The sequence below is a fragment of the Jaculus jaculus genome, chromosome X, assembly GCF_020740685.1.
Source record: "Jaculus jaculus isolate mJacJac1 chromosome X, mJacJac1.mat.Y.cur, whole genome shotgun sequence".
NCBI classification, from domain to species: domain Eukaryota; kingdom Metazoa; phylum Chordata; class Mammalia; order Rodentia; family Dipodidae; genus Jaculus; species Jaculus jaculus.
Genome location: NC_059125.1, coordinates 148,656,855 through 148,682,141, shown reverse-complemented (window position 1 = coordinate 148,682,141; position 25,287 = coordinate 148,656,855). Strand labels below are relative to the sequence as shown.

General features: G+C 45.3%; 1 protein-coding gene across 3 annotated transcripts in view; it reads right to left on the bottom strand.

Moving 5' to 3' along the window:
- Positions 1 to 25,287, bottom strand: part of Mtm1 (myotubularin 1) — a 129,041-nt gene that overhangs the window by 82,191 nt on the left and 21,563 nt on the right. For 2 of the 3 annotated variants that reach the window (XM_004668928.2, XM_045141014.1), the window contains exons 2-4: positions 21,407 to 21,479; positions 19,180 to 19,252; positions 17,254 to 17,348 (exon numbers count right to left, since the gene is read on the bottom strand). In XM_004668928.2, the coding sequence (XP_004668985.1) occupies positions 17,254 to 17,348; positions 19,180 to 19,252; positions 21,407 to 21,469 (231 nt within the window). In that variant the 5' untranslated portion in view covers positions 21,470 to 21,479. Of the gene's footprint in view, positions 1 to 17,253; positions 17,349 to 19,179; positions 19,253 to 21,406; positions 21,480 to 25,287 lie in introns of those variants that run through there. The other variant, XM_045141015.1, reaches the window with a different exon arrangement.

Sequence of the window (25,287 nt, the reverse complement as noted above, 5' to 3'; positions counted from 1 at the left end):
AAATCCACAAGGTGGTGCATGCATCTGGAGTTTGTTTGTAATGGCTAGAGGCCCTGGAATTCCCATTCTGCTCACCCCAACCTGGTCAAATAAGTAAATAAAATAAAAAAAATAACGACCAAAAAGTTTTTTTTTTTTGAGGGGAAGGATTTATTTATTTACTTTATTCATTTACTTGTCTATTGTGTGGCTGGTTTTTGAAGACAGGGTCTCTCTGTAGCCTGGAACACACTCTATATCCCAGGCTAGCCTCAAAGTCAGTGTGACCCGCCCATGCCAGCCTCCCATGTGCTGGGCTCACAGGTGTGCACCTCCATGCCCAGCTATGACAGGAGACACTGCTGCTCTCTGTTCCATATAGATGAAATTCTACAGAGCAGGCCAACACTAAGCAGTTGAAAGTGGGGCAGTGAGAAGCAGCAGGCAGCTTCTGACTACAGGCTAATGAGGCTGTTTGCCATGTTCTTCCTGAAAGACATGTTCTCGATCTGATAATTCAGCAGGCCTAACAGGAAGACCCAAGAATAGGAAAATCAGCCAAACTCTCTGGAAACCTGAGTCATCACTAACTAAATATCATTAAATATTGAAAGCATCTCAAAGGTCCGTTCTAACTGACAACTCTGTGCCTCTCTACCTCTAAGTATCCAAAATCGTCATTGAGAAAGAAGCAAAAACAGCACATCATTCTCCCTCTTGTGTATGCTTAGTAACAGGAATGGAACTGGGTCCTGTGAAGATCAACTACAGAGTCAGTCATCTGTATCTCGGGGCCTTATCTGAGAGATAAGACACAGGTGACAACGTAACATGATGCCACGTGGCATAAGCAGCATCCCCAGAGCAGAATGGGAGGTCCAAGAAGGGCAAGCTGTACCTTACTGCTGAACCTTGGGAAAGACCCGTGGCAATGGCCTCATTGAAGGATGGAATGGCAGTGGTTGGAGGTTGGCCTTTCAGAAACACCTCACAGTTGCCATCATGTGAGAAAGCCCAGGGCTTCTGAGAAAACCCAAGTGGCCCAGGTTTAAGAGCAGGCACACAGAATTCCCGGGGGAGCAGGGGCCAGGGCTGGCTCAAGGTGAGAAGAGGAGTACTGTGACCCACTGATGCCTCGAGCAGCATGGAGCACTGTGGGCTAGCAAGAAGAGGGCCACCCGTAATCCTCAGCGTCACAGAAGCAAACGCTTGAGTGCAAGTGAGGAACTAGACAGTGTGAGGGCAGAGAAGGTTGAGGGAGATGACAGAGGAGGAGCCAAAGATGACCGAGTTCGGCCCAGATCTCTGGGGTGGGCTATGGCATCGGCACCAAATGATGTGAAGAAGGCTGGCAGGGGTTAGAGAAAAGATGAACAAAGACGACATTAGATGCACTGGTTTAACCATACGGTAAATACTGCCCTACTGCAGACATTCAGACGTGAGCTGCAAATACAGACCTGAGAGGGACCTGCAAGAAGGCTCATATTCAGACAAGCCAGACCAAAGCCAAAAAACCACGTCCTCCCCTTCACAAGTTTCTTATCATGGTGGCAGGTACACTGTAACCACAGTTGCCAAAGCTGCAAAGCTAGGTATCATCTTTAACAATCTTGTCTCTGTTACCCTCAGTCAACTTTATTCCAGTTCTGCCCGAAGCTCCTCTGGACCACTGTACCAGCCACTGTACTGGTGCCAGTGCACCCAATATTGCTCGCCTTGGGACCTGCCTTGACAGAGCAGCCAGAGCCGTGCCCCAGAAAAGCATCGTGGAAGCCATCATTCTGCTTACTCTCTTTCAGAAGTTTCTCATCGCTGAACTCTGAAACTCCAAAATCTTTAAAAAATATTTTTGTTAATTTATTTATTTGAGAGAGAGAAAGAGAGGAGAATGGGCATACCAGGCCCTCTAGCCACTGCAAACATGCATGTGTCACTTTGGGCATGTAGCTTTATGTCAGTCCTAGAGAATCAAACCTGGGTCCTTTGGCTTTGTAGGCAAGAGCCTTAACCACTAAGCCATCCCTCCAGCCCTCAAAACCTTTTGCGGGGAGTTCTTCCCGGTAGGGTCTTGCTCTAGCCCAGGCTGACCTGGATTTCATTCTGTAACCCACAGTAACCCTCCTACCTCTGCTCCTCATATGCTGGAATTAAAGGCATGAACCACCACACCTGGCTTCCTTAAAATTCTATTTTTTAACTTTTTGGTTTTGCAAGGTAGGGTCTTACTTTAGCTCAGGCTGACCTGGAATTCACTATGTAGTCTCAGGGTGGCCTCAAACTCACAGCAAGCCTTCCACTTCTGCCTCCCAAGGGCTGAGTTTAAAGGCATGTGCCACACCTCACTGTCCTCAAAATATTTTTAAAAATCTTTTCATTGGGCTGGAGGGATTGCTTAGCGGTTAAGGTGCTTGTCTGCAAAGCCAAGGGACCCAGATTCAATTCCCCAGTACCCATGTAAGCCAGATGTAGAAGGGAGCACATGCATCTGGAGTTCATTTGGAGTGGCTAGAGGCCCTGGTGCACCCATTCTCTATCTCCTCTTTCTCTCTCTCTCTGTCTCTCTGCTTGCAAATAAATAAATGAAATGAAAATTTTAAAAATCTTTTTCATTTTATTTAAAAGTAGGGAAAGAGAGAGAGTAAATGAGCTTGCCAGGGCCTCTTGCTACCACAAACAGACTTCCTGATGCCTGAGCCACTTTGCATATCTAGCTTTGTGTTGGTACCAAAGAATTGAACCCAGGGTGTCAGGTTTAGCAAGCAAGTGCCTTTAACCACTGTGCCATCTCTCCAGCCCTGAAAACGCAAATTCTGAGGGCGCTGAAGAAGAAGACGTTGATCAATACATACAAATTTTCAGTTAGGTGAAGGAAGACATTCAGACCTATTGTATAGCATGGGGACTGCAGTCAGTACCAGCACACTGGCCTCCTGCAAAGTGGTTAAGAGAGCAGATCCAAACTGCACTATGGAGTGAGACGTGGCTCAAAACTAACTGAGGAACTCAAATCCAAGACCTAGGTTACCCGACCACACCCACCTCTGCTGTCTTATCTGTTGCCCATTCCCAACCCCATCACCCCGCCATCTTTCCATGCTCCTTGCGACAGCAGGTCCTTCCACACGCTGCTCTCACATCTCCTCTGCCCTCCCTAGCCCTTCCGGCCTCTCATTTCAGTCTTCAGACCACAGGCCAAGCAACATCTTTTCTGGACATGCCCCAGGCACCTCAGACTCCTGCACACCTGCATTATGCACAGGAGCACTTGATCACAGCTTGGTATTTGTAATTCATTCACTTTTCCCTCCTGCCCCATCATTGGGTTTTTTTTGTTGTTTGTTTGGTTGGTTTTTGGTCTTTTTGGTTTTTCGAGATAGGGTCTGACTCCAGCCCAGGCTGACCTGGAATTCACTATGTAGTCTCAGGGTGGCCTTGAACTCATGGCGATCCTCCTACCTCTGCCACCCCAGTGCTGGGATTAAAGGTGAGCACCATCACGCCCGGCCCTCACTTCTTTTTCAGCTGTCAATTGCTTCCAATTCTGTGGCTTGATTCCCATTTTTTCCTTTTTCACACGTAAGAAATTTGAGGGCCCATGGTGTGCCAGGCACTGTGTCACTTGACACTCCTCAAAAGGCAAAAGTCAGCTATGGAGACGAGCCAAAACTGCAGAGTGAAGGGCGAGGAAGGAGGAGGGCCCACTATGAACCACCTCAGGGAACCGACAAAGCTGAGACTCAACTGCAGCCTTCGGAGCTCAGCAGAGAGCAGCAGTTTCCATAGTGAACAGAAGGAGTCCAAGGGCAGGAAGCGGAAGCAGCATGTTGGGACTAATACTTAAAGAAATATGGCAAAGAAGAGGAGGAAAACAGGCAAGAGTAAGAAAATGTTGTAAAAGAAAGAGATGTGAGTAGTTTTGCACAGTGACGGGAGTGTGAAAATGATGAAACTCACCAATGTGGCACACAGAGAGACTGGCCACATGCCAAGACTGCAGAGTAGGTGAAGGGACGAGGGTAAGAAAGAGTCAAGAGGAGAGATTCACTTGGGAAAAGAGGCATGTATGGGAATGAAAAAAAAAAAAAAACATGGGCAAACCAGATTCGCCTGGGTAGGCAGAGGGCAACTGACAGGGTCTCAGAGAGGCTGACATCAACAGAATAGGAGACAAATCAACTAGAGTACGGAGTGCGCTGTGTGGGGAAGCGGCTCAGCGGTTCAAAGTGCTTGCTTACGAAGCCTGTTGGCTCAGGTTCAATTCCGCAGTACCTACATTTGATGGTTAAGGTGCTGTCAACTTGATCTGTTTAGTAATCCACACACATCCCTTTCGGGTGGGTCCCCAAGGTAGCTTCCAGGAGAATTATCTGAAGGAGGAAGTCCTTCCCCCAGAGCAGGGGCCCTGCTCAGAGGGGACTTCATATAAGGAAGCTCTGGGTGAAAAGAATTCCTTCTTCCTTCCTTCCACTTGGCTGTCGGAGCTGCTTGCTGCCTTCCAGCATGGATTGAAGACCTGTGTGGACTGAAGACCAGCGTCAACTGAAGACCCACGTGGATTGAAACCCAGCGGCTCCTCAGGAAGCCTCCAGGCCTTTGATGGTCCACCTGATGTTGGCCAGGGTATGATGTCCACCCTCTTCACACGCTGTCATTTTACCTGCCATAGTGGAGCTTTCCCCTCAAACCTGTAAGCCAAAATAAACTTCTTTTTTCCCCCACAAGCTGCTCTCAGTTGGGTGATTTCTACCAGCAATGCGAACCTGACTGCAACACTACATAATGCCAGATGCACAAAGTGGCACATGCATCTGGAGTTCATTTGTAGTGGTAAGAGGCCCTGGCATATCCTTCTCATATTCATATTCTCTCTCCTCCCCTCAAATAAATAAACTGAAATACTTTAAGGGGTTGAAGACATGGCTCAGAAGACTAAGTTCAAGGACAGAGGCTAGGGAGATGGCTTGGCGGATAAGAACACTTGCTGCACAAGTATGAGGACCTGAGTTTGATCCCCAGCACCCACATAAAAAGTCGGCTGTGGTTGCACACACCTGTAGTCCCAACACTGAGAGAGGCTGAGATGGGAGGGTCATTAGGGCTCCCTGGTCAGCCACTCTAACAAAATAATTGTAACAACAACGAAGATGACAATGCATGAACTCCAGGAAGAGTGAAAGACCCTGGTTCAAGGAAAGAAGATAGAAGAGCAACAGAGGAGAACATCTGACAGTCTCCTTTGGCTTCTGCACACCTCCACATGTATGCACACATGTACATATGACACACACACACACACACACACACACACACACACACACCACATAGTAAATACATACATATACAATAAAAGATCAAGGATCTTTTATCTATCGCCTTGATACACAGTGCGTTCAAGGTCACCCTAGACTACATAACACATTGTCTCAAAAAGCCAAAAAGGCCAGGCATGGTGGCGCATGCCTTTAATATTAGCACTTGGGAAGCAGAGGTAGGAGGACTGCTGTGAGTTCAAGTCCAGCCTTGGACTGGAGAGTGAGTTTCAGGTCAGCCTGGGCTAAAGTGAGAACATACCTTGAAAAGACCAAAAAAAAAAAAATTAAAGGCAAAAAGGGAGAAAAGAGTATGGAATAGGAGAAAGATGAGTCACTAAGGTGGTAAGGGTGTGACAAGAAGTCAATCTGTAAACCTGAACATGATTTGGTAAATCTATGACAAGACTTCCAACACCAGGACTCAGCAACCTACAGATCTGGTCAATAGCCTGGAAGAAGGAGCAAGAGAGTGCTGGCTGCTAACAGCCCCAGGGATTCATGCATGCTAGGCAAGTGTTCTACTACTGACTCACCCATACCCTGAGTACTCTGAAATCAAGAGGAATATATATGTTTTTGAAGCCAGGTCTCATACTAGCCTGGGCTTCCTTGGAATTCACTCTGTAGCTCCAGGCTGGCCTTGAACTCATACTGATTCTCCTACCTCAGCCTCCTGACGTTGGGGTTAGAGGAGTGTGCCACCACACATGGCTCCAAAAGGGATTTGTGAACCTGAAAATGGCATTCACTTTGTAGTAGCAAGAGGGCATGACATGAGACTGCAGAAAAAAAATATCCATACAGGTCAAGAACTCCTTATCCAAAATGCTCGGGGCCAGAAGGGATCCCAATTTGGAAGTGGTGTGGTTTTGTGATATCTGTATAAATTTTATTGGTTGAGTATCCACAATCTGAGAACCCAGAACGTGAATTACTCCAAAATCCAAATATTTCTGAGCTTCATGTTGGATCCCAGAATGTTTTACATCTTAGATTTGAGATATGCAATCTATAGCTGTAGATGATCACATTTGTGGACCACTAGGATGTTTATTATTATACCCTGTTCACCATTGCTTTTCAGCCTTTAAAATGAAAAGAGGTACCAGGTGTGATGGCTCATACCTATAATCTCCGCATTTGAAGGCTGTGGTTGGAGGATTGCTGCAAATTCTAAGGCTACATAGTGAGCCCCAGGTCAATCTTAACTATAGTGAGAGACCCTGTCTCAAAAAAGAAGGTGAATAACAATAAACAGGGCTGGAGAGATGGCTTCATGATTAAGACGTTTGCCTGAGAAGCCTAAGGACCCAGGTTGGATACCCTAGTACTCACATAAACCAGAGGCACAGGGCAGCACAAGCGACTGGAGTTCATTTGCAGTGGCTGGAGGCCCTGGCTATACCTATTCTCTCTCTGTCTGTCTGTCTGTCTGTCTGTCTCTCTCTCTCTCTCTCTAATAAATAACCAAAATGTTAAAAAAAAAAAAAACTAAGCTAATCAAAGAAAAGGTGTCACAAATTTCACTGGAACAAAGAACTTTTTGAAAAATATTTTATTTTTATTTGAGTGAAAAAGGGCAGGAGGGGGAAGGGAGGGAGGGAGGGAGGATGAATATGGATGCACCAGGGCCTCCAGCTGCTGTTAACAAACTCCAGACACACCCACTACCTTGTGCATCTGGTTTCTGTGGATCCTGGGGAATGGAATCTGGGTACTATGGCTTTGTAGACAAGCACCTTACCAATAATCAATCTTCCAGCCCCAAAGAACTTTTAAAAAGGATAATTTTGGAGATTTGAATAGTTTGCACTTAAAAGTGCTTTTTTGCAAAGCCTGCTAACCCTGGTTCGATTCCCCAGCACCACATAAAGCCAGATGGGGGAATTGTTTGCAGAAGCAAGAGAGCCTGGTATATACAAGTGTGTGTGCGCGCACACACACATTCAAATATGTTTTTAAAGGCCAATCTTAGGCTGGAGGGATGGCTTGTCAGTTAAGATGCTTGCTTGCAAGGACAAAGGAGCCGGGTTTAACTCTCCAGGTCACACATAAGCCAGATGCACAAGGTGGCACATGCAGAGTTCATTTGCAGTGGCTAAAGGCCCTGGTGTGCCCATTCTCTATCTGCCTCTCTCTCTCAAATAAATAAAATAAAGACTAAAAGAAAAGGTCAATCTTAACCCTTCGGCGCAGTTTTGGAAGAGAAAAATATTGGAGGAATCACTTTTTGCTTATGCTTACAACGAAATGGGCTGCACTTTCCTCTAGGTAATGATATGCATTTAACTTAAAAAAGCCAATAACAGGGTTGGAGAGGTTGCTCAGTGGTTAAAGCCTCTTGCTTGCAAAGCCTGATGACCTGAGTTCAATTTTCCAGTATCCACATAAAGCCAGATGTACAAAGTGGCATATGAATCTAGAGTTCATTTGCAGTTGCAGGAGGCCCTGGCACACCCATATTTTCTGAATGTCTATCTGTCTGTCTGTCTCTCTCAAATAAATACGTTTTAAAAAATGAAACGCCAACAGCGGGAGGTAACTTTTGCACACCCTCCTTGGGACACCAGAGCTTACAACTTCAATGGCAGCTAAGGAGAGAGATAAAAGAACCCAAGAAGGTAAAGCAGACAGACTACATGGTCCTAGGTTCATGGAAGTGCCGCTGCTGACAGTGAGCTACTCTGTGCTCTGCTTATATTGAAGTTCACCAAAAGAACCACAGAACTGAACAGGATTCAAGGATCTTTAGGTAACAATTAGCAGAAAGAGCTGATTCACTGAGCCCCTGGGTGGTAGCTTACACCTTTAATTCTAGCCCTAGGGAAGCTGAGGTTGGAGGATCACCATGAGTTCAAGGCCCAGCCTGGGTCAGCATGAGTCTTTGCCTTCAATCCACCTAATGGTCGCCCCCACCCCGCAAAAAAAAAAAAAAAGCTGGGTGTGATGGCACATGCCTTTACTCCCAGCAGTTGGGAGGCAGAGGTAGGAGGATTGTCATGAGTTCAAGGCCATCCTGACACTGCATAGTGAATTCCAGGCCAGCCTGGACTAGAGTGAACCCCTACCTGGCAAAACAAATAAACAAACAGAAAAACAATGTAAGACAGACAGAAAGGAAGAGAGGGAAGGAAAGAGGGAAAAATAAAGGAAGAAAGAACCTATTTACTAGTCAGGAGCAGTGGTACGTAACAACTTCCACTCCCTTCCCTGGTGTTCAACTGCTAGCCTTTGTCAGGACTCAGTTCAAGCCCCACCCCCTTTGTCGCTGGGGGGGGTAGTTCAGGGCCAGCCTGGGCTACATGATAAGGCCTCCCATATTAAAAAAGAAGAAAGAAAGAATTGGATCACTATGGTAGCATATTTTCGAGAAAAGCCATGGCAGAGATGTCCCCTTGATCTAACCACGGAAAAAAGTGCTGACTTAGCAGACGACAAGCACTGTCTACCCAACACGCGTCTCGTATCGCCAGCAGTCTTAACCTTGAGCCAAACTCCTCTGCCACGGGTAACGATCTGCTCATTGGGAGGCCTCCTTCAGTTTCTAACTCATCTCTGCTCTTCTTTTCTAGTTTCAAAAAGAACGGGGGATGTCTTTGAGTAGGAACTACCACCTTTCCAACAGCAGTCATTCCTGGTGTAAAGGGGGAAGAAGGGACAGGATTTCTTCAACTGGGCGGTAGATCTTTATAAATGTTCCACAGGAAACACTTCATGACAATGTTTAGATGGGCTGGGGGTCAGGGTGGGGACAGGGTGGGATGGACGTGTGTTTGCGTGGAAGAAGGCCTGAAGAGTAGCATGGGTCTGGTTTAGGAGCAGTGATGGGAGGTCAGGAGAGTCAGTGTGGGGTGGGATGGGTACACAGGAGACAGAAGGCAAAGAGGCATACTAGGAAGATACTAGGTGCAGCTTGTGGGCCCTATGCTTCCAGCTGAGGCATCTGCAAAGGCAGAGCTCTGAGCAAGGGACTGAGAAGACGGCAAGGATAGCTTAGAAAGCTAGAAAGAGGGCAGTGAGGGATTGTGATGGCTCAGGGACCAAGTCTGGTGAGAAGCCCACCCAGAGGGTAAGGCACTGGACTAGAACTGATGGGACAACTCTGAGGACGGGAAAAGAGAAAGGGAACCAGGATGCACAGGTTCTTCCTGGTGAAAGAATGGAAATGGCTCCTTGAGGAAAATCAAGACCACCCAATGAAGGACTTGGGGGAGGGCAGGGAGTTAAATAACGTCATCGTGGCCATGCCTCCGAGTTCTCGGGTGGAAAGTCGAGGGATATCCACCAGGCAGTAAGATGGCAGAACTGGGTGCTCAAGAAGAGGTCAACACAGCAGAAGAGGGGCAGCAAATGAACCCACGGAGGCTCTGCTTGGACCTGCTCACTAGGCTCTGACAGGCAAATGAATGGAAAGGGACCAGGAAATCTTATGGAATGTTGTCAACACAGAATTCTGTCTGTAGAGAGGTGACTGAGGGCACTGTGGCGAGGACACACGACGGGGCTTCGTGAGTCCTAGGAGCTGCTGTCTACTGTGAGGATGGCAGGGGCAGACTGGACTCCCTTCTCACAAAAAGTCTGCTCAAGGCCACCAGTCACCCCAGCATCCCTGTCCTCTCCTCACCCACACTACCTTACTACTGCATCGCTCCTTCTCGCAGCCCTCCCTGCGATCCTGTTCTCCTCAGGCTCCTGCCACGGCCTCCTCGCAGGACAGGAGCTCGCGCTGGGCCTCAGGTCGCAGTGTTTTCTCCTCTGGCTCGCCGTTCTCTCCACACTGTGGACAGGGGTTCCTGTCGCTGAGGTTTTTCAACTGAGCCCATGTTCCTTTCTAGACTAGACACTATTCCCAGAGAATCCCATGGACTAGATGGTTTTTGTTAGGTCAGGACAAAAATGGAGTCAGAGCAGGAGGGTGACAGAGACACAAGGAAGCGGGTCATCCACGTTCCTCAAGGAACCACCTGGCCATCATCCCTTCCTGGCCTAACAACGGCCCAGGTCCAGGTTTCCTGCCCCCTTATCTCTCAGGACACCTGGTCACTGTCCTGGTCTCACACCCTAGCTATCTGAAATGTCGCCTTCCCCCAACTGAAGAGCCCTATACAGCCTGCAGTCTGTGATCTCGAAGTTGACGGTGCTCTGCTCTCGAGAGTCAGTCCTGGCAGCTCGCGTTTTCCCCAAGAAAAGCTTCCACCTTTGCCTCAGAGTGGTCTCCGTGCTCTTGCTCACTCCCAAACCTTACAGTTGTCACTATCTTCAATAGGCTATTAACCTCAGCCAGCCTTGTTTCCAACTGAGTCAGAACCGTTTCTACCTCAAAGCTGTACAGTCCTAAGACCACTGGGCTTTACCTACAACACACGCCCTTCTCCTATAACACCTTTTTCAATGGTATCTCTGGTTCCTCAAAAAAAAAAAAAAAAACCAAAACTGTGCGAGTACTCTCAGATTCTCCCAAATGCTCATGGTAGCTTCCTTCTTCCTATCTACACCACAGCTTCATTTGACTCTTCTTATGTACCTGGAAACTGAGGTCACCTGGCTCCCAGTGGCTCTTCCTGTCTCTAGTCTCCCCGCCCCCAGCTCATCACCCGTGCTGCAGCAGGCATTCTGGGTCTGAAAAGCACATGTGGAGGGATAGGCTGCCATACAGCATGCACACTGCTCAAGTAGGACTTCTTTTTTATTTTTTTGGTTTTTCGAGGTAGGTCTCACTGTAGCCCAGGCTGACCTGGAATTCACTATGGAGTCTCAGGGTGGCCTAGAACTCACGGCGATCCTCCTACCTCTGCCTCCCGAGTGCTGGGGATAAAGGCGTGCGCCACCATGCCCGGCTCTCAAGTAAGACTTCTGAGCTCAAGGCTCCCTCTTCTTGCAGCCTTACCTCCTTCTGGCCCCACCCCTCCCTGCTTGGCCCTATCCCACAGATCACTGAATCACCTCCAGCACAGATGCCTGTACATTGCCACAGAAAAGCACCACATGGCTATGAGAACCCTCTATCTGCCAGGCCCCTCCTACCCTCCTGTCAACTGCTAGCCATTTGTCAGACTCTGTTCAAACCCCTCTAAAACATTCTATGACTTATTACACTGGGGTAACCACCTGCGCCCTTATCACCTCAGCATTGTGAATACCACTGTGGGCTATGTCACATTTCACCCAGTCACCCTTCTTGAGATCTCATGAGGAAAGCTGTGGATTATTCACCTATCTTAGCAGTAGATTCACCATGGTGCACAGAGAATAGTTCTACATTGAAGACCTGGGTGTGTGAATGAAAAAGAGGTTAAGTTGCCTTTCTCATCCACTGTGGCGTCTGAATCCAACGTGTTTCTGCCTGAAAATGTGGGAGCAGTCTTCTCTGTGCTAGTATCCTGGTTAAACAATGTCACATGCCTACAGCCACCCCGATGTGGTCACATTATTAACCTACTATTAACCTACCGCCAAGCTCCTTGACACCCTCACGGTTGAAAGTTAGCTAAGGGACTTCTGAACTCCAGAGCTAAAGGTATTCTGTGGTCAAATCACTGAGGCCTGTGCCAAGGTCTTTGCTCTTTGGGGAGCTCCAGCAATACAGGAACCTGGGTCCACTCACTAAATGCACTTTTCCTGAGTGCCTGCTGTCTCTGGATGCTATGCAAGTGAGGCTGCAAGGATCAAAAGGACTCAGCATTTGCTAAGGACACAGACACAGCAGCAAGCCATGAGGCAGAATTCATTCATTGGCTGAGCATTTTCACTGCCCCAGGCTTCATGCTGAGACTGGGAACACTGCAAGCAAGCAGAGGAGAAACAAGACAAACCAAAAATACCAGAGTACACCAAAGAAAGACTGGCCATGGAAGAAGGGTATTGTATCAGAAGCAGCAATAGTGGTGGGGGAGGTGGACAGATGGCTCAGTAGGTCTATTTCCCTATACCCATGTAAAGCCAGATGCTCAAAGAGGTATATGCACCTGGGGTGCATTTGCAGTGTCTGGAGACCCTGGTGTGTCCATTCTCTCTGTCTCTCTCTTTCCCTCCCTCTCTCTGCTTGCAAATAAATAAATAAAAAGTCAGCAGCCTGGGATTACAGAGTGAGCTCCAGGTCAGCCTGGGCTAGAGACCCTATCTCAAACAAAACAAAACAAAACAAAAACAGAAAGAGGGCTGGAGAGATGGCTTAGTGGTTAAGCGCTTGCCTGTGAAGCCTAAGGACCCCGGTTCGAGGCTCGGTTCCCCAGGTCCCACGTTAGCCAGATGCACAAGGGGGCGTACGCGTCTGGAGTTCGTTTGCAGAGGCTGGAAGCCCTGGCGCGCCCATTCTCTCTCTCTCCCTCTACCTGTCTTTCTGTGTCTGTTGCTCTCAAATAAATAAATAATTAATTAATTAAAAACAAAAACAGAAAGAACAGGTTTATGGTTAAATCTCAGAACTCAGGAGGCAGACATAGGAGGATCACCATGAATTTGAGGCCAGCCTGAGACTACACAGTGAATTCCAAATCAACCTAAGCTAGAGTGAGACCGTACTCTCAAAAACAAAGCAAAATAAAAACACAAAGTAGCAAAAGTGGCTGCAGAAAGGTACCACCTGCAAAGCCTGAGGAAGGAGCTGCAGGGAAGATGGAGAAAGCTCCAGAAGAAAGAAAAAAAAGTCTGACATTTTGTTTCTTTATTTTCAAGCTAGGGCCTCACTCATTCCAAGATGACCTGGAACTCAGTCTGCAGTCTCAGGCTGGCCTCACAGTGCTCTTCCTCTCTCTGCCTCCTAAGAGCAGGAATTAAGGGCCTGTGCCACCGTGCATGGAAGGACAGGACTTAGGACATAGAACTGCTTTTGAAAGGGGAATCTGGTTTTATGGAGAACACAAAATGCAGGACGGGAAACAGGAAGTGTTAGGAATGCGAGTTGAGGCTGAAGATGGCAGAAGGCTTCTAGACCATGCAAAGGAGGAGTGGCTTCTATGACGTGGGACAAGAAGGCAGTGGGAGCTTTGGGGCAATGGGCAGGACAGATTGTGGAGGCCACTGCACACGGAGACCACTGTGGCCATCTAAGGATATCACCAATTATCCCAGCTTTTACGCCTACAAAATGGGACAGCCAACTTCAAAATCAGACCACACACATCGTTACCCCACTGCAGTGTTCACACTCCCAAAGAAGCAGGTGCCCACTTTAAACTGTGAGTGAGATGACAACTCTTTGTCATACCTACTCAAAGGTTTCTACACTGTGCAGCAGCCTCGACCACCAATGTTATTGGGACTTAAAAAGAAAGACAATGGCATTTTAGACTCAACGGTAATCACTGAAATGGCATTCTTTACATATTTTCTGTTGCTAGCTGTTTCTCTGTACACTTGACACTGCATCCAAATGCTTCAAAAGTTTATATAACAAAAAACTATAGAAATGATCCCTGAGGGATGGAAGCATTTGGGGGGAGGGGAACAGGAGGTCAGAGGGAAATATACCCAAAACCCAATTCAAAATCAATCAGCATGATAGAAACCTTCCTCCTGTACATCAGAAGAAAAGATATTACCCTCAATAGGAGCATGGAGGGATGATCTGGTAAGAAGGGCCCTGGAGAGGGTGGGATGAGGCCTAACTGTAAAACACTTGGCTCTGGCTGGTAACTCCTAGTAGCATCCATTAGTTACAACCTAGATTGAGTTGTTGATTAGAGGGATCTATGAGGTCCCCAAAATAAGACAGGCTTCTGTCAAAGCACTTGATTACCTGCCTGAAGTAAAATGTAAGGCACTAGTGCTGAAGATATCACATGCTGCCAGTGCAAAACATTGACAGATCCCACTGAATCTGAAAGGAAGCCAGTTCACAGACGATAAGCCTGTATCGTGCTGAAAAGCGCTATATGAGTTGCTGGGGGAAAATGGCCAACAATGTTGTGGGCAACCAGCCTGACAAGATGGACACATCCGTGTAATAGTGGCACCCAGCATAGGTGGGTAACCAATGGCTCTCTGATTAGCTAAGAGATCCACTGAGTGGATAGGAACCCATAGCTGGAACTGGGAACCAAGTCAATCCTATGGAAACCAAGAGTATGGATTCCACTGAGAAGCTCCCACTAGCCTTTGTCAAGAGTGAGGCTGCATCCATCAAAATCTCTCTAAATTAACAACTCTTTTCCCCTTTAACCTATCCTGATCTCAATCTCCATTGGAGAATCTGTTTTTATTTTTCAGAAAACAGCAAGAACCAAGAACAACAAGACAAGAATAGAGAGTGGACTCCCTGGCAGGAGATGAACCACCCCTCACACATCAGCTAGCGTCCCAAGGAAACCACTGAGGAAATGGCTAAATGAGTCAGAGTGCTGCTTCCATGGCAAGACTGACAACCTGGGCCAGAAAGATGGAGATAGACACTGAGGACACTCAAAACACACCAAAGCAGAAATCCAGAAGCTGCTGAGAGCTCGACACTAAAGCAGACTTAAAGCACACCCACCATGGCTCAGGGAGTTTTGCAGAAGAGGGGGAGGAAAGAATGTAAGAACCACAGGGTGGAAGGGAACAGCCAGAGACATTGCCTCCCCCCACCACAATGACTGTCTGCTCATAACTCACAACCCCATGGTGAACAACAACAATCCCACTAAGGAGGGCCCTCGGTGGGGTGGGAACAGGGAGGAGGAAATGATGGTACCAACATATGATGTGTCCATATAAAGTTTCTACTTAATTAAAAAAAGTTTATGTAATACTTCAGAGATGAGAAGAAAATTAGTAGTCAGTGTCGAATGGGCATTTCATTCATGTATTCCATGGCCACCCCTACCCTAAAAGGTGCCATCTGAAAACAAAGGAAGTAAATCCTGCCCATGGTTTCTCAGTTGGAAAAGTAGCGTGTGCTCGCTGGAGAACTACCAGCGCACACACAAAAGAACACAAAGCACGTGCAGGTGTGCTGCCATGTCCCCAAACTGAAACTGTCATGTGTCCTTCTGGCCTCCTTTCTAGAGAGACTTTTTCTTGTTCAATGCAGTTGAAAAACTCCATTGTAGAGGTGATCTTGTCAAGCCTCCAGGTTGAATAGTTTTCCCATTTCATCATCAGGGACAATGTGAAATAGAAGCAGGCATGCGTGGCTAGTCAACAAGCCAAGAGCTCTCAGGTGAAAGCAACTGTGACACTGCTTGATTCTAAATTTTCACCAATCTCATATATTTGCAGGAAGTCTTAATCTCTCCCAATATGACCTGTGAGCTGTTCAAACCAAGACTAATCACAGCACTACAGAAAAGCACTCCGATAACCAAAGACAGCTGTCATGTCCCCTCAGCCTTCTGTAGACTAAAGATTGACATTTATTTCAATTATTTCTCTTATCTTAGTCCCTTCTTTAGCCTGCTTCTCTGTGAACTCTCTATTTTTTCAATGTGCCTTTTAAAATGTAGCACCTTGATTTGAAGCCATCACTAAGATAGGACTACAGTCTTATTTTCTTTGATCATTATATTTTCTAACTTACCCTATAGGCATATTAATTTCTTAATCAGTCATATCCAGTTACCAGTTCAAAAAGGCTTAGATATCTATTAAAGCAGACCATCTTCAGCCACTAATGGTACAATCAAGTTCTACTAAGTAAATGCTATCTAATTTAAATTTACATTAGTAGTTATACCCCAATATCTGGACAACTTAAGATCATTTCAAACCTACAGATAGCACACTGGCTAGTGCGCTGCTTCGCACATAGCAAGCCATGCACTACATTAGGGACACTGGAGAAGACACTCGGCACAGCAAGATGTTATCGGCACAGCAAGATGTTAGCGGTCACTCTTCCCGGCCAGCATGAAGCTTTTAATACGCAGTCTTCGAACTCCACCTGAACACACCACCACCATTCAGGCCATACTTTACCAGGGATTGTGTTATGCCCTGACTCCATGAAACAAAGTCAATGTCACTTCCAATCATTTTTTCTATGCTTAAATCATCTGTTTAAAAATGACCTTTTAAAATGACAAATTGCCAAGGGTTTATATCCACTGTTGTTATTTCCAGAACCTTCTTTCCCATTCTGGAAAACTAAAACATTCAATTCATGTCTAGTCTTACTTAGAAGTTTGAATTGATTCATCAATAAAATGGCCACTTGTGGGCTTTTGCTGCAGGGCCCAATCCATGTAACCATCCCTGTGAGCACTGTGCGTTACAGAGCCCGCAGGAAGCTGTGGTGGCTAGACGAGTACGTGCCCACAGCTAAGGCAACAGGGATAAGAAACACAAGAGCAGTGAAAACCCATCCCTCTTCCATTACATTCTCCTGCGACAGGCATAGTGGCTACTGACTCTCTCTTCTCTTCTGAGGTGTCCACATCATTCCACATCATTGTTCTCCCAATGGAACCTTCCCTGAAATGTCGCAGCAAGTATTTCATTGCCATAGGTTGGATCAACACATGTGGCAGTCAGCCATACCACAGTCATCCTAGTTTTATACTGTAGCCTAGTGTTTGTAACAGGACAACTGGAACATTCTAGAGGGTATAACATAACCGGCAACTCTCACCAGCTATCTCCACTACAATGCTGTAGAAAATTCATCTGTGCCTGGGCCATGGGCCCAGACATCCGGAATCTGGGGTCATCCTGCTTATGAAGCTCTACAAGTGGTTTTCGCTGTGCTGCTGGTCAAGAAGCACCATTCACCAAACTAACATGTCCAAACCAGCAACTCATTACAATTACCAGGCTCTCCCCGCTATTAGGGATAAACCTTATTCCGAAAATTTATTTACGTTGCCTACATAAACAGGTGTTAGTGTGAAATGAGCTTTGCAGAAGCAAACAATTAAAGAGTTGAGAAGCAAATATATCCCCCATGTTAATCTGATCCATAGTCAATCTTGCAAGGTAGAAGAGAAACAGTTTAGCATCATTTTTAACAGTTAGGGTCATCTGTATGGTCTTATATTCTACTTACCGCTTCCAAACTTCTTAAATAAAGACGATAATTTGTGATGTAAACTCTTCCCTTAATGGGGCCATTGAAAGGACATATGTAAATAACTTCTTTGTCTAGTAAGATAAAAAAAGTACCCTAAAATAATGGAAATATAGACCAAAATACACAACAAATGGTACTGACTTAATATAAACTATCTGGCTACGAATAACTACCATCAACATTACTGAGAGGGTTGAAAGCCACCCTGGCAATGTTTCCACATCACCATACTAGGCTGAGTCAGGGCAGTGGGGAACAAGCGATGCATCCCTCAGTTTGGCCCCAGTGCTGTTGCCATCTGAGATGAGAGAGGTGACAAGAGGTGGAGAACAGAAGTGAATGAGGACACCGCTACTGCTACTCTCTGGGAACTGTAAGAGTTATGTGAGCTGTGTCGAGAAGAGGACGGCGATCCACATAGGGCAGTCTTGTGAACTAACCACTACGCTGGGTGCTGTTTGCCAGCCTCCAATCACACAAATAGCATGATTTCTTCTTCTGTATTTTTGACCCAGGGTCCTGCTCTGGATCCCTGCTTGAACTTGAACTCATGATCCTCCTGCCACAGCCTCTTAAGTGCTTGGATTATATGATGCCTGGCTATTTTTATTTTGATTGAGGTATTTTTAAAAAATAAATGTGAATGGTAGAGATCTGTCTATAGACTAATCTTTCTCTCCTAATAATCTAGAGAAGAGTTGAGTTATACTTATTTCAAAAACTTATGGGATAATAATAAAAGTATATGGCCAAGAGAATACTATTATCTTTGATAGACTCAAACATAAAGAGAAACTAAATTACAAGTTAATTACAATAAACATTTATCTTTCAAGGAAAACCTTGAATGTGTTAGAGACTTAAAATTTTTAAATGACTTTGAAATTCCTTTTGCCTTAGATGCCAAATGAAAAACATTCGGTAAGGACACTTCATGCCAGTTCAGTTAGTGACTACCTCAGTTCGGGTTGGGTCACTGATATCAAGTACCAAAACAACATATATGCAGACCACCAAAAGGAAAACATCTTTGTACGTATCCAGAAATTGGGATGGACACATCTTACTGTTTTAGTTTCAAGATGAGAATTCAAAGTGCAGATCCGAGGATAGAGTGCTTTCTCACAGTTCTCATAGGACACGGCAATTCCAAAGGCACTTTGCCTAGGACCTTCATCTACTTAGCACCATGGTTTAGTCACTTGGTTAATACACTGCAAAGGTTCACTGAAACAATGATAACTATTGGCTTCAAATGCATTGACATGTGAGGGGAGGGTATGAACCCTAACATAAAATTTGAATGTGTACCACATCAGTACTCAGCTTAGAACCTGTAAGATACCTCCATGTTCTTAAGCCAGAATGACCTGACCCCAACAAAGCAGGTACTTTCCTCTTAACATGAATTTGCTATGAAAAAACAAGACAGCAAAATTTTACCTCAGTCTTACTAACTTCTGTTTTCTGCCCAGTGAAAGCTTTCTGAAGCCAATAGGATCTTCTATTGCATCAAAGAGAAGAGTATTTAAACTTCTAAGTTTATCATTTTGAAGCATACATCATAGACTAGAAACCTTAATAATAATTTCATTCTTAGAATCTTAAACCATGAGAGGATAAACCTCTAAATTAGAGGTTTTCAGGAGATGATCCATGGTTTCCCCCTAAATACTCCTCTTGGGTATGGGGACAGGACCACCACCATCTTTGTGAACACAGAGCTCTTGACAGACCTCTGCTCAGGAAAGAAACGCAGCGTCCGTGCTGGGTTAACACTTCAAACAAAGCTAGCCTATCTGTTGTCCTCTCTGCCTTGTACGGGTGAGGAGGACTGAGCCGCCTGCCCCTTGCTGCATGGCTTCTCCCGTTCTGCACCCCAGTGCAGTAGAGAGTCCTTACCAGTAATTAGTGTTTCTCCTGGCAGTCGAGGAACACACTCACTGAGATCCCGACCGACTGCATCTTGAGACATCTGCAAACAAAAATGGACGGTGTTACCTTTGCACGGTTGTCCAGCCGCCCAGAAAGCAGCAGCTAGAGCTATGCCTCTCAAAGCACAATCGCAGGGTTAGTGTTTGAGGAAATTAGAAGACACTCCAAACTGAAAAGGGGAATCTGGGATGAAAGTGTATTTCAATTTTTATATTAAAATAGGTATGCTCGTTTTGACATGCTTTATTAATAAAATGTATTTCAGTGTCAAAAAGGAAGTGAAGCCGGGCATGGTGGTGCACGCCTTTAATCCCAGCACTTGGGAGGCAGAGGTAGGAGGATCACTGTGAGTTCAAGGCCACCTTGAGACTACAGAGTGAATTGCAGGTCAGCCTGAGCTAGAGTGAGACCCTACCTTGAAAAACCAAAAAAAAAAAAAAAAAAAAAAAAAGGAAATGTAGGTCAGTGGTACAGAGATTATCTAGCATATGTGAAGTCCCGGGCTCGATCCTCACAGCAGAAAGGAGACCAGGCTGAAATGGCAGCAGCACTGGCCAGCTAGGTCAGCTCCTAGTCTGCAGCTAAATCATGTGAACTAAGATTCAGCACCTTAAAGCAAACATCTTTCAGGAAAATGAGAAAGCGTAAAGAGGAAGTGAGTGCATCTCGACACATGTATGCTGCTGTGGCTTTGATCTTATGCAACATTCAGTCACCTTTCATGAAGAGGAAAAAAGGGCTACTTCCTGCCAGTGGGCCTTAACTAGACAACAGATCAGTAAGTAGCCAGAATGTTAGTGCAGCGGCAGCAAACACGTGCTGTGACATCTGCTTTCTGGTTTTACGAGCTCCTTCCCGACTTTACATTTCCTTATCGCAGGTAGGAGAAAGAATGGTCCAACAGAGGCTTTGTCAGCACAGCAGGACCCACAGAAACATCTGAGCCGATTCTTCTTTTCTAGAGGGAGTCCCACACAGGTACCTCACCCAATCATCACTTCAGCAGCTCTGACAGAAAGGCCACGTATGACCCAGTAAAGCTGAGGCAAGACAGAGACAAAATAGCCCCAAATTCAAGGCCAGCATGGGCCACGGAGGCAGCAAGCAAAAAACCCCCAAACTCTGAATATCTGTGTTTCAAAAGCAAAGCAAAGTATTATAAATAAATGGCTGGAATAAGTTAAAAGAGACTTATGTATTACAAAGTCTTAGTTATCATAATATAAGGAACACTTATATATCAGCGAGAATCTTCCCAAGGCAAACAGACAAGACACAGCAGTCACTTCACAAAACAGGAATGGACAACCAACTAGCTTTAAAAGTGAAATAAAAGGTTAACCCTGTCAGTAACCAAGGTATGAAAATGAAAAGATAGCCACCCTTCTGATTGTCTGAATACCCTTACACACTGTGGGGCAGGGATATGAATTAACCTTTCTGGTGGATCATCTTAAAGCCTTGAGCAGCTATGAATAAAACTTATTGTAAATACACCTCTTACTTTCAATATATGTTCCGAAATCCCCTTCTAATTGTGAAATTTTCCCCTGGTTATTTTTGAAGTATTTTCTGTCAAAGGATTTTTTTTTTTTTTTGGTTATACAACTCTTTTAGCATTGTGCCAATGTTTAAGAAGGTGGAGCAGCCTGCCCAGTGGGCCTTGGCCTCTCAATATCTCCTCCTCTTGCAGAAAGCTTTCTGGGACAGAAGACTGCCTTATATCTGAATGTAAGGTCTGGATGCAACTCATGAACAAAGGTTCTCAAAAGTGCCACATGTGGTGGCGCACGCCTTTAACCCCAGCACTCGGGAGGCAGAGGTAGGAGGATCACCGTGAGTTGGAGGCCACCCTGAGACTACAGAGTGAATTCCAGGTCAGCCTGGGCTAGAGAGAGACCCTATCTCAAAAAACAAAACATACAAACAAAAGTTCTCAAAAATGTAGCTACATGAAAAAATTTACAAAGACCACACTCACTTAACACATGTAGGATATTCTATTTAAAGTGTTTCTGAAATAAGGTGGCATACTAAATAAAACCACATGTCTCAATATATTTATACAGTATGAATGCACAATGAAATCTATGACTTAATAAACCCTACCAGTAGCCTAATATACAAATATGAAGAGAGAAGTACAGAGAGGAGAGAGAGGGGCAGGAAAGGCAAATGTGAAAACTGAACTTACCCTCTTAACAGATTCATTCTCCAAGGAGTGTGAGTTATACTTAGAAGTTGATGCAGAAGCCATACTGGAAACTCTACCAAAGAAGACAACATTCTCTATTAACTGACTTTACATGGCTATTTCAGGTACGAGAGCAAAGACAAACACTTCAGCAAGAGCAGTCAGGGCCACTGGCAGCCTGATTTCATACTAGGCCCAGCATAGTGGAAACACAAAGAACTGCCCAGGGCCCATGCAATACCAGGAAGCACTGCAGGGAAAGTCCTTGTAAGACAGGGTTTAAATGTATCACATTCTTAGCCTTAGGGTTGGTAGGTAGAGGTTGGAGGTGTGTCAACAGTTTTATCAAAAAGGTAAGAGGATGCTTGTCAGATGTAGCACCAGATAAGAATGAGCATTGAGGGCCATGTATGGCAGTTCACATCTGTGGCCCAGCAGCTGGGAAGCCAGGCGGGGAAGGAGGGGGGGGAGGACTATTAGGTCAAGCCTGCCCAGATTCCATAGTAAAATCTTGTCTCAAAAAAGCACTCGGGAGGCAGAGGTAGGAGGACGGTTGTGAGTTGGAGGCCATCCTGAGACTCCATAGTGACTTCCAGGTCAACCTGAGCCAAAGTGAGACCCCACCCTACCTCCAAAAAACAAAAAGCAAAAGAACTTAAGCCGGGAGTGGTGGTGCATGCTTTGAATCCCAGCACTTGGGAGGCAGATGTGGGTGGATTTCCGTGAGTTCAAGGCCACCCTGAGACTACATAGTGAATTCCACGTCAGCCTGGGCTAGAGTGAAACCCTATCTCGGAAAAGGAAAAAAAAAAGGGGGGGGGTTTGGGGAACACAGAACAGGAAATGGAAGCTAAATACTAGAGGGGAACTCAACAGATGATGTCACACATATTCCAGGAAATGATGTCCATAGTGCCTATGCTGTCAACTTAAAAAGAGAAAACAAAACAAAACAAACAAAAATACCCTCTAGTGTTACCAATGTCTGACAAACCTCAAACTTCCACACTTCTTTTTAAAGATAATTTTGAGGCAGCTAAGCAGAATGATAAAAGGGTAAATCAATGTACACTGCGCTGGGTTCCCTTCAAGAATTCTGTTTTATCCAAACTGAAGCAGTTGAATATGGTCTGGGCTTGACTGAAACCAAATTAATAAGATTTTATTTAATCAGTACTTCCTTTTTTTTTGAGGTAGGATCTCACTCTAGCCCAGGTTGATATAGAATTCACTCTGTAGTCCCAGGCTGGCCTCAAACTCACAGTGATCCTCCTACCCCTGCCTCCCGAGTACTGGGATTAAAGGTGTGGGCCACCACACCAGGCTTAATCAGTATTTTCTAGGGAAAATATGTATTTCACTTAAATCATGCATATTGCTCAAGATTCAGATTTGCATGAAAACTCACATTCAGAGCATCCACAGCACATTTTTTTTTGTTTTGTTTTTTGAGTTAGGGTTTCACTCTAGCTCAGGCTGTCCTGGAATTAACTATGTAGTCTCAGGGTGGCCTCGAACTCATGGCAATCCTCCTACCTCTGCCTCCCGAGTGCTGGGATTTAAGGTGTACACCACCATGCCCAGCTTCACAGCACGTTCTTAATGTAGTTAAATATCTAAATTTGTGAAGACTATGCAGCAACTGGACACAAGCAGTACTTCGGTTATCTTAGGTACCAACTTTAATTGCAAACAAGGATGAAGTCAGTAGGAGGGAAGCCATATTCAGAGCACCCACAGCACCGTTTCAATGTAGATATCTCAGTTTGTGAAGATTATGCAGCAACTGGAAATAAGCAAACCTTTGGTTATCTTAGCTATCAACATTAATGACGAATAGGGATGAAGTCACTAGGAGGGAAGCCATATCTGTGGCCATCCCTAGGATCTTTTGGCCAGGCTCAATGAAAAGCAAAGTCACTCACTCCCTCACAAAGCACAGTATGAAGAATACCCAAAATACTACAGTAGAAAACAAAGTGATTTGATGGTTGGATGGTGCTGGTCACCATTCTTAAGAAGGTCTGAGAGGGTTGGAGAGAAGGCTCAGTGGTTAAGGCATTTGCCTGCAAAGCTTAAGGTGTCAGGTTCGATTGCCCAGTACTCATGTAAAGCCAGATGCATAAAGTGGTGCGTGTGTCTGGAGCTCGTTTGCAGTGGCAGAGGCCCTGGCATGCCCATTCTCTCCCTCCCTCCCTCCCTCCCTCTTTCTTTCTCTCTCTCATAAATAAATAAATAAAATCTTTTAAGTGAATGGTCTAAGAGAGGTGACTAAAATGGAGAAAAAGGCAACCAGCAGGATGAAGAGCAGAGAGATGGAGTGGTGAAGCAACCTTGCAATATTAGGGCAGAAGTTAGCTCAACAAGCCCAAAGCTGGTGTCCATTTGGTGCATGGCTTTATCCTGGCACACAATGGCATTCTTACTCTCTAATATGGATTAATAAGTGATTATATGGAAAATACACACTATCATGAAGCATCATGATGGGGCCAACTTTAATACTGCTTGACCAAACCCCACAACACTAGAACTAGGAGTTATCACTGAAGCTTAAACATGAACTCTTAGCTGGGCATCATGGACCATGCCTGTATCACCAGCTGCTTGGGAGGCACTTCAGGAGGAGGTCTTGAGTCTAGGAGTTTTGGGCCACTCTAGGCAACAGTGAGATTGAGAAGAGAAGAAAAAAAGAGGAAAACAGGTGAATAATAAAGGCAAAATATTCTAACAGAAAGAGGGAGCCAAGTTAAGAAAAATAACATACCCAAAAGTCCAAAGATGTAGGGTCAACCTAAACTTAAAATAACTTCCAAAAGATTAATGAGGGCTGGAGAAGATGGCTTAACAGTTAAGGCATTTTTCTGCAAAGCCAAAGGACCCCAGTTCAATTTCCCAGGACCGACATAAGCCTGATGCACAAGGTGGCACATGCATCTGGAGTTTGTTTGCAGTGGCTGGAGGCCCTGGCAAGCCCATTCTCTCTCTCTCATATAAATAAAATATATTTTAAAAAGATTAATGAATAGCTACCAAATGAATTAAATTCAGACAAAATAATAAGATGCTTTAGAAAACATCTCTAACCATAAATTCCAGTCTTACAAAATAATTACTTTTAGAGATAGAAAAAGGGATACAATGAACTACATAAAGCAGGTTGGCTGCGTTTTCCCTGAAATTATTTTTCAGTATTTATTTGAGAGGGGGAAAAAAAGGTACAGAAAGAGAGAGGGAGAAAGAGAGAGAGAATGGACACATCAGAGCTTCCATCCAATGCAAACAACTCCAGTCACAAGTGCCACCTTGTGTATCTGGCTTACATGGGTACTGGGAAATCAAACCAGGGTCCTTAGGGTTCACAGGCAAGCGCTTTAACTGCTAAGGTATCTCTCCAGCCCTGAAATGACTCTTTTAACTAAACAAAACTGTATTGGGGAGGGTTTTCAGCTACAGACATGAAATTTGTTTTTAGTCATATAACACTTGATTTTTTTTTTTTCAAGGTAGGGTCGCACTGTAGCCCAGGATGACTTGGAACTTGCTCTGTAGTCCTAGGCTGGCTTTGAACTCACAGCACTCCTTCTACCTCTGCCTCTGAAGTGCTGGAATTACAAGTATGCACTACTATGCCAAGCTAAAGTTTTATTATATAGTGTGGTGGTTCAATTCAGGTGTTCCCCATAAACTTGGGTGTTCCCATGTGATGGAGATTTGGGAATTAACACCTCCTGGAGGGAGTGTATTGTTGGGGGCGGGCTTATGGGTGTTATAGCCAGTTTCCCCATGCCAGTGTTTGGGACACTCTCTTGTTCCTGTCGCTCACTTATGTGGACCAGGCAGTGATGTCCACCCTCTCCTCATTCTATAGTTTCTCTCCT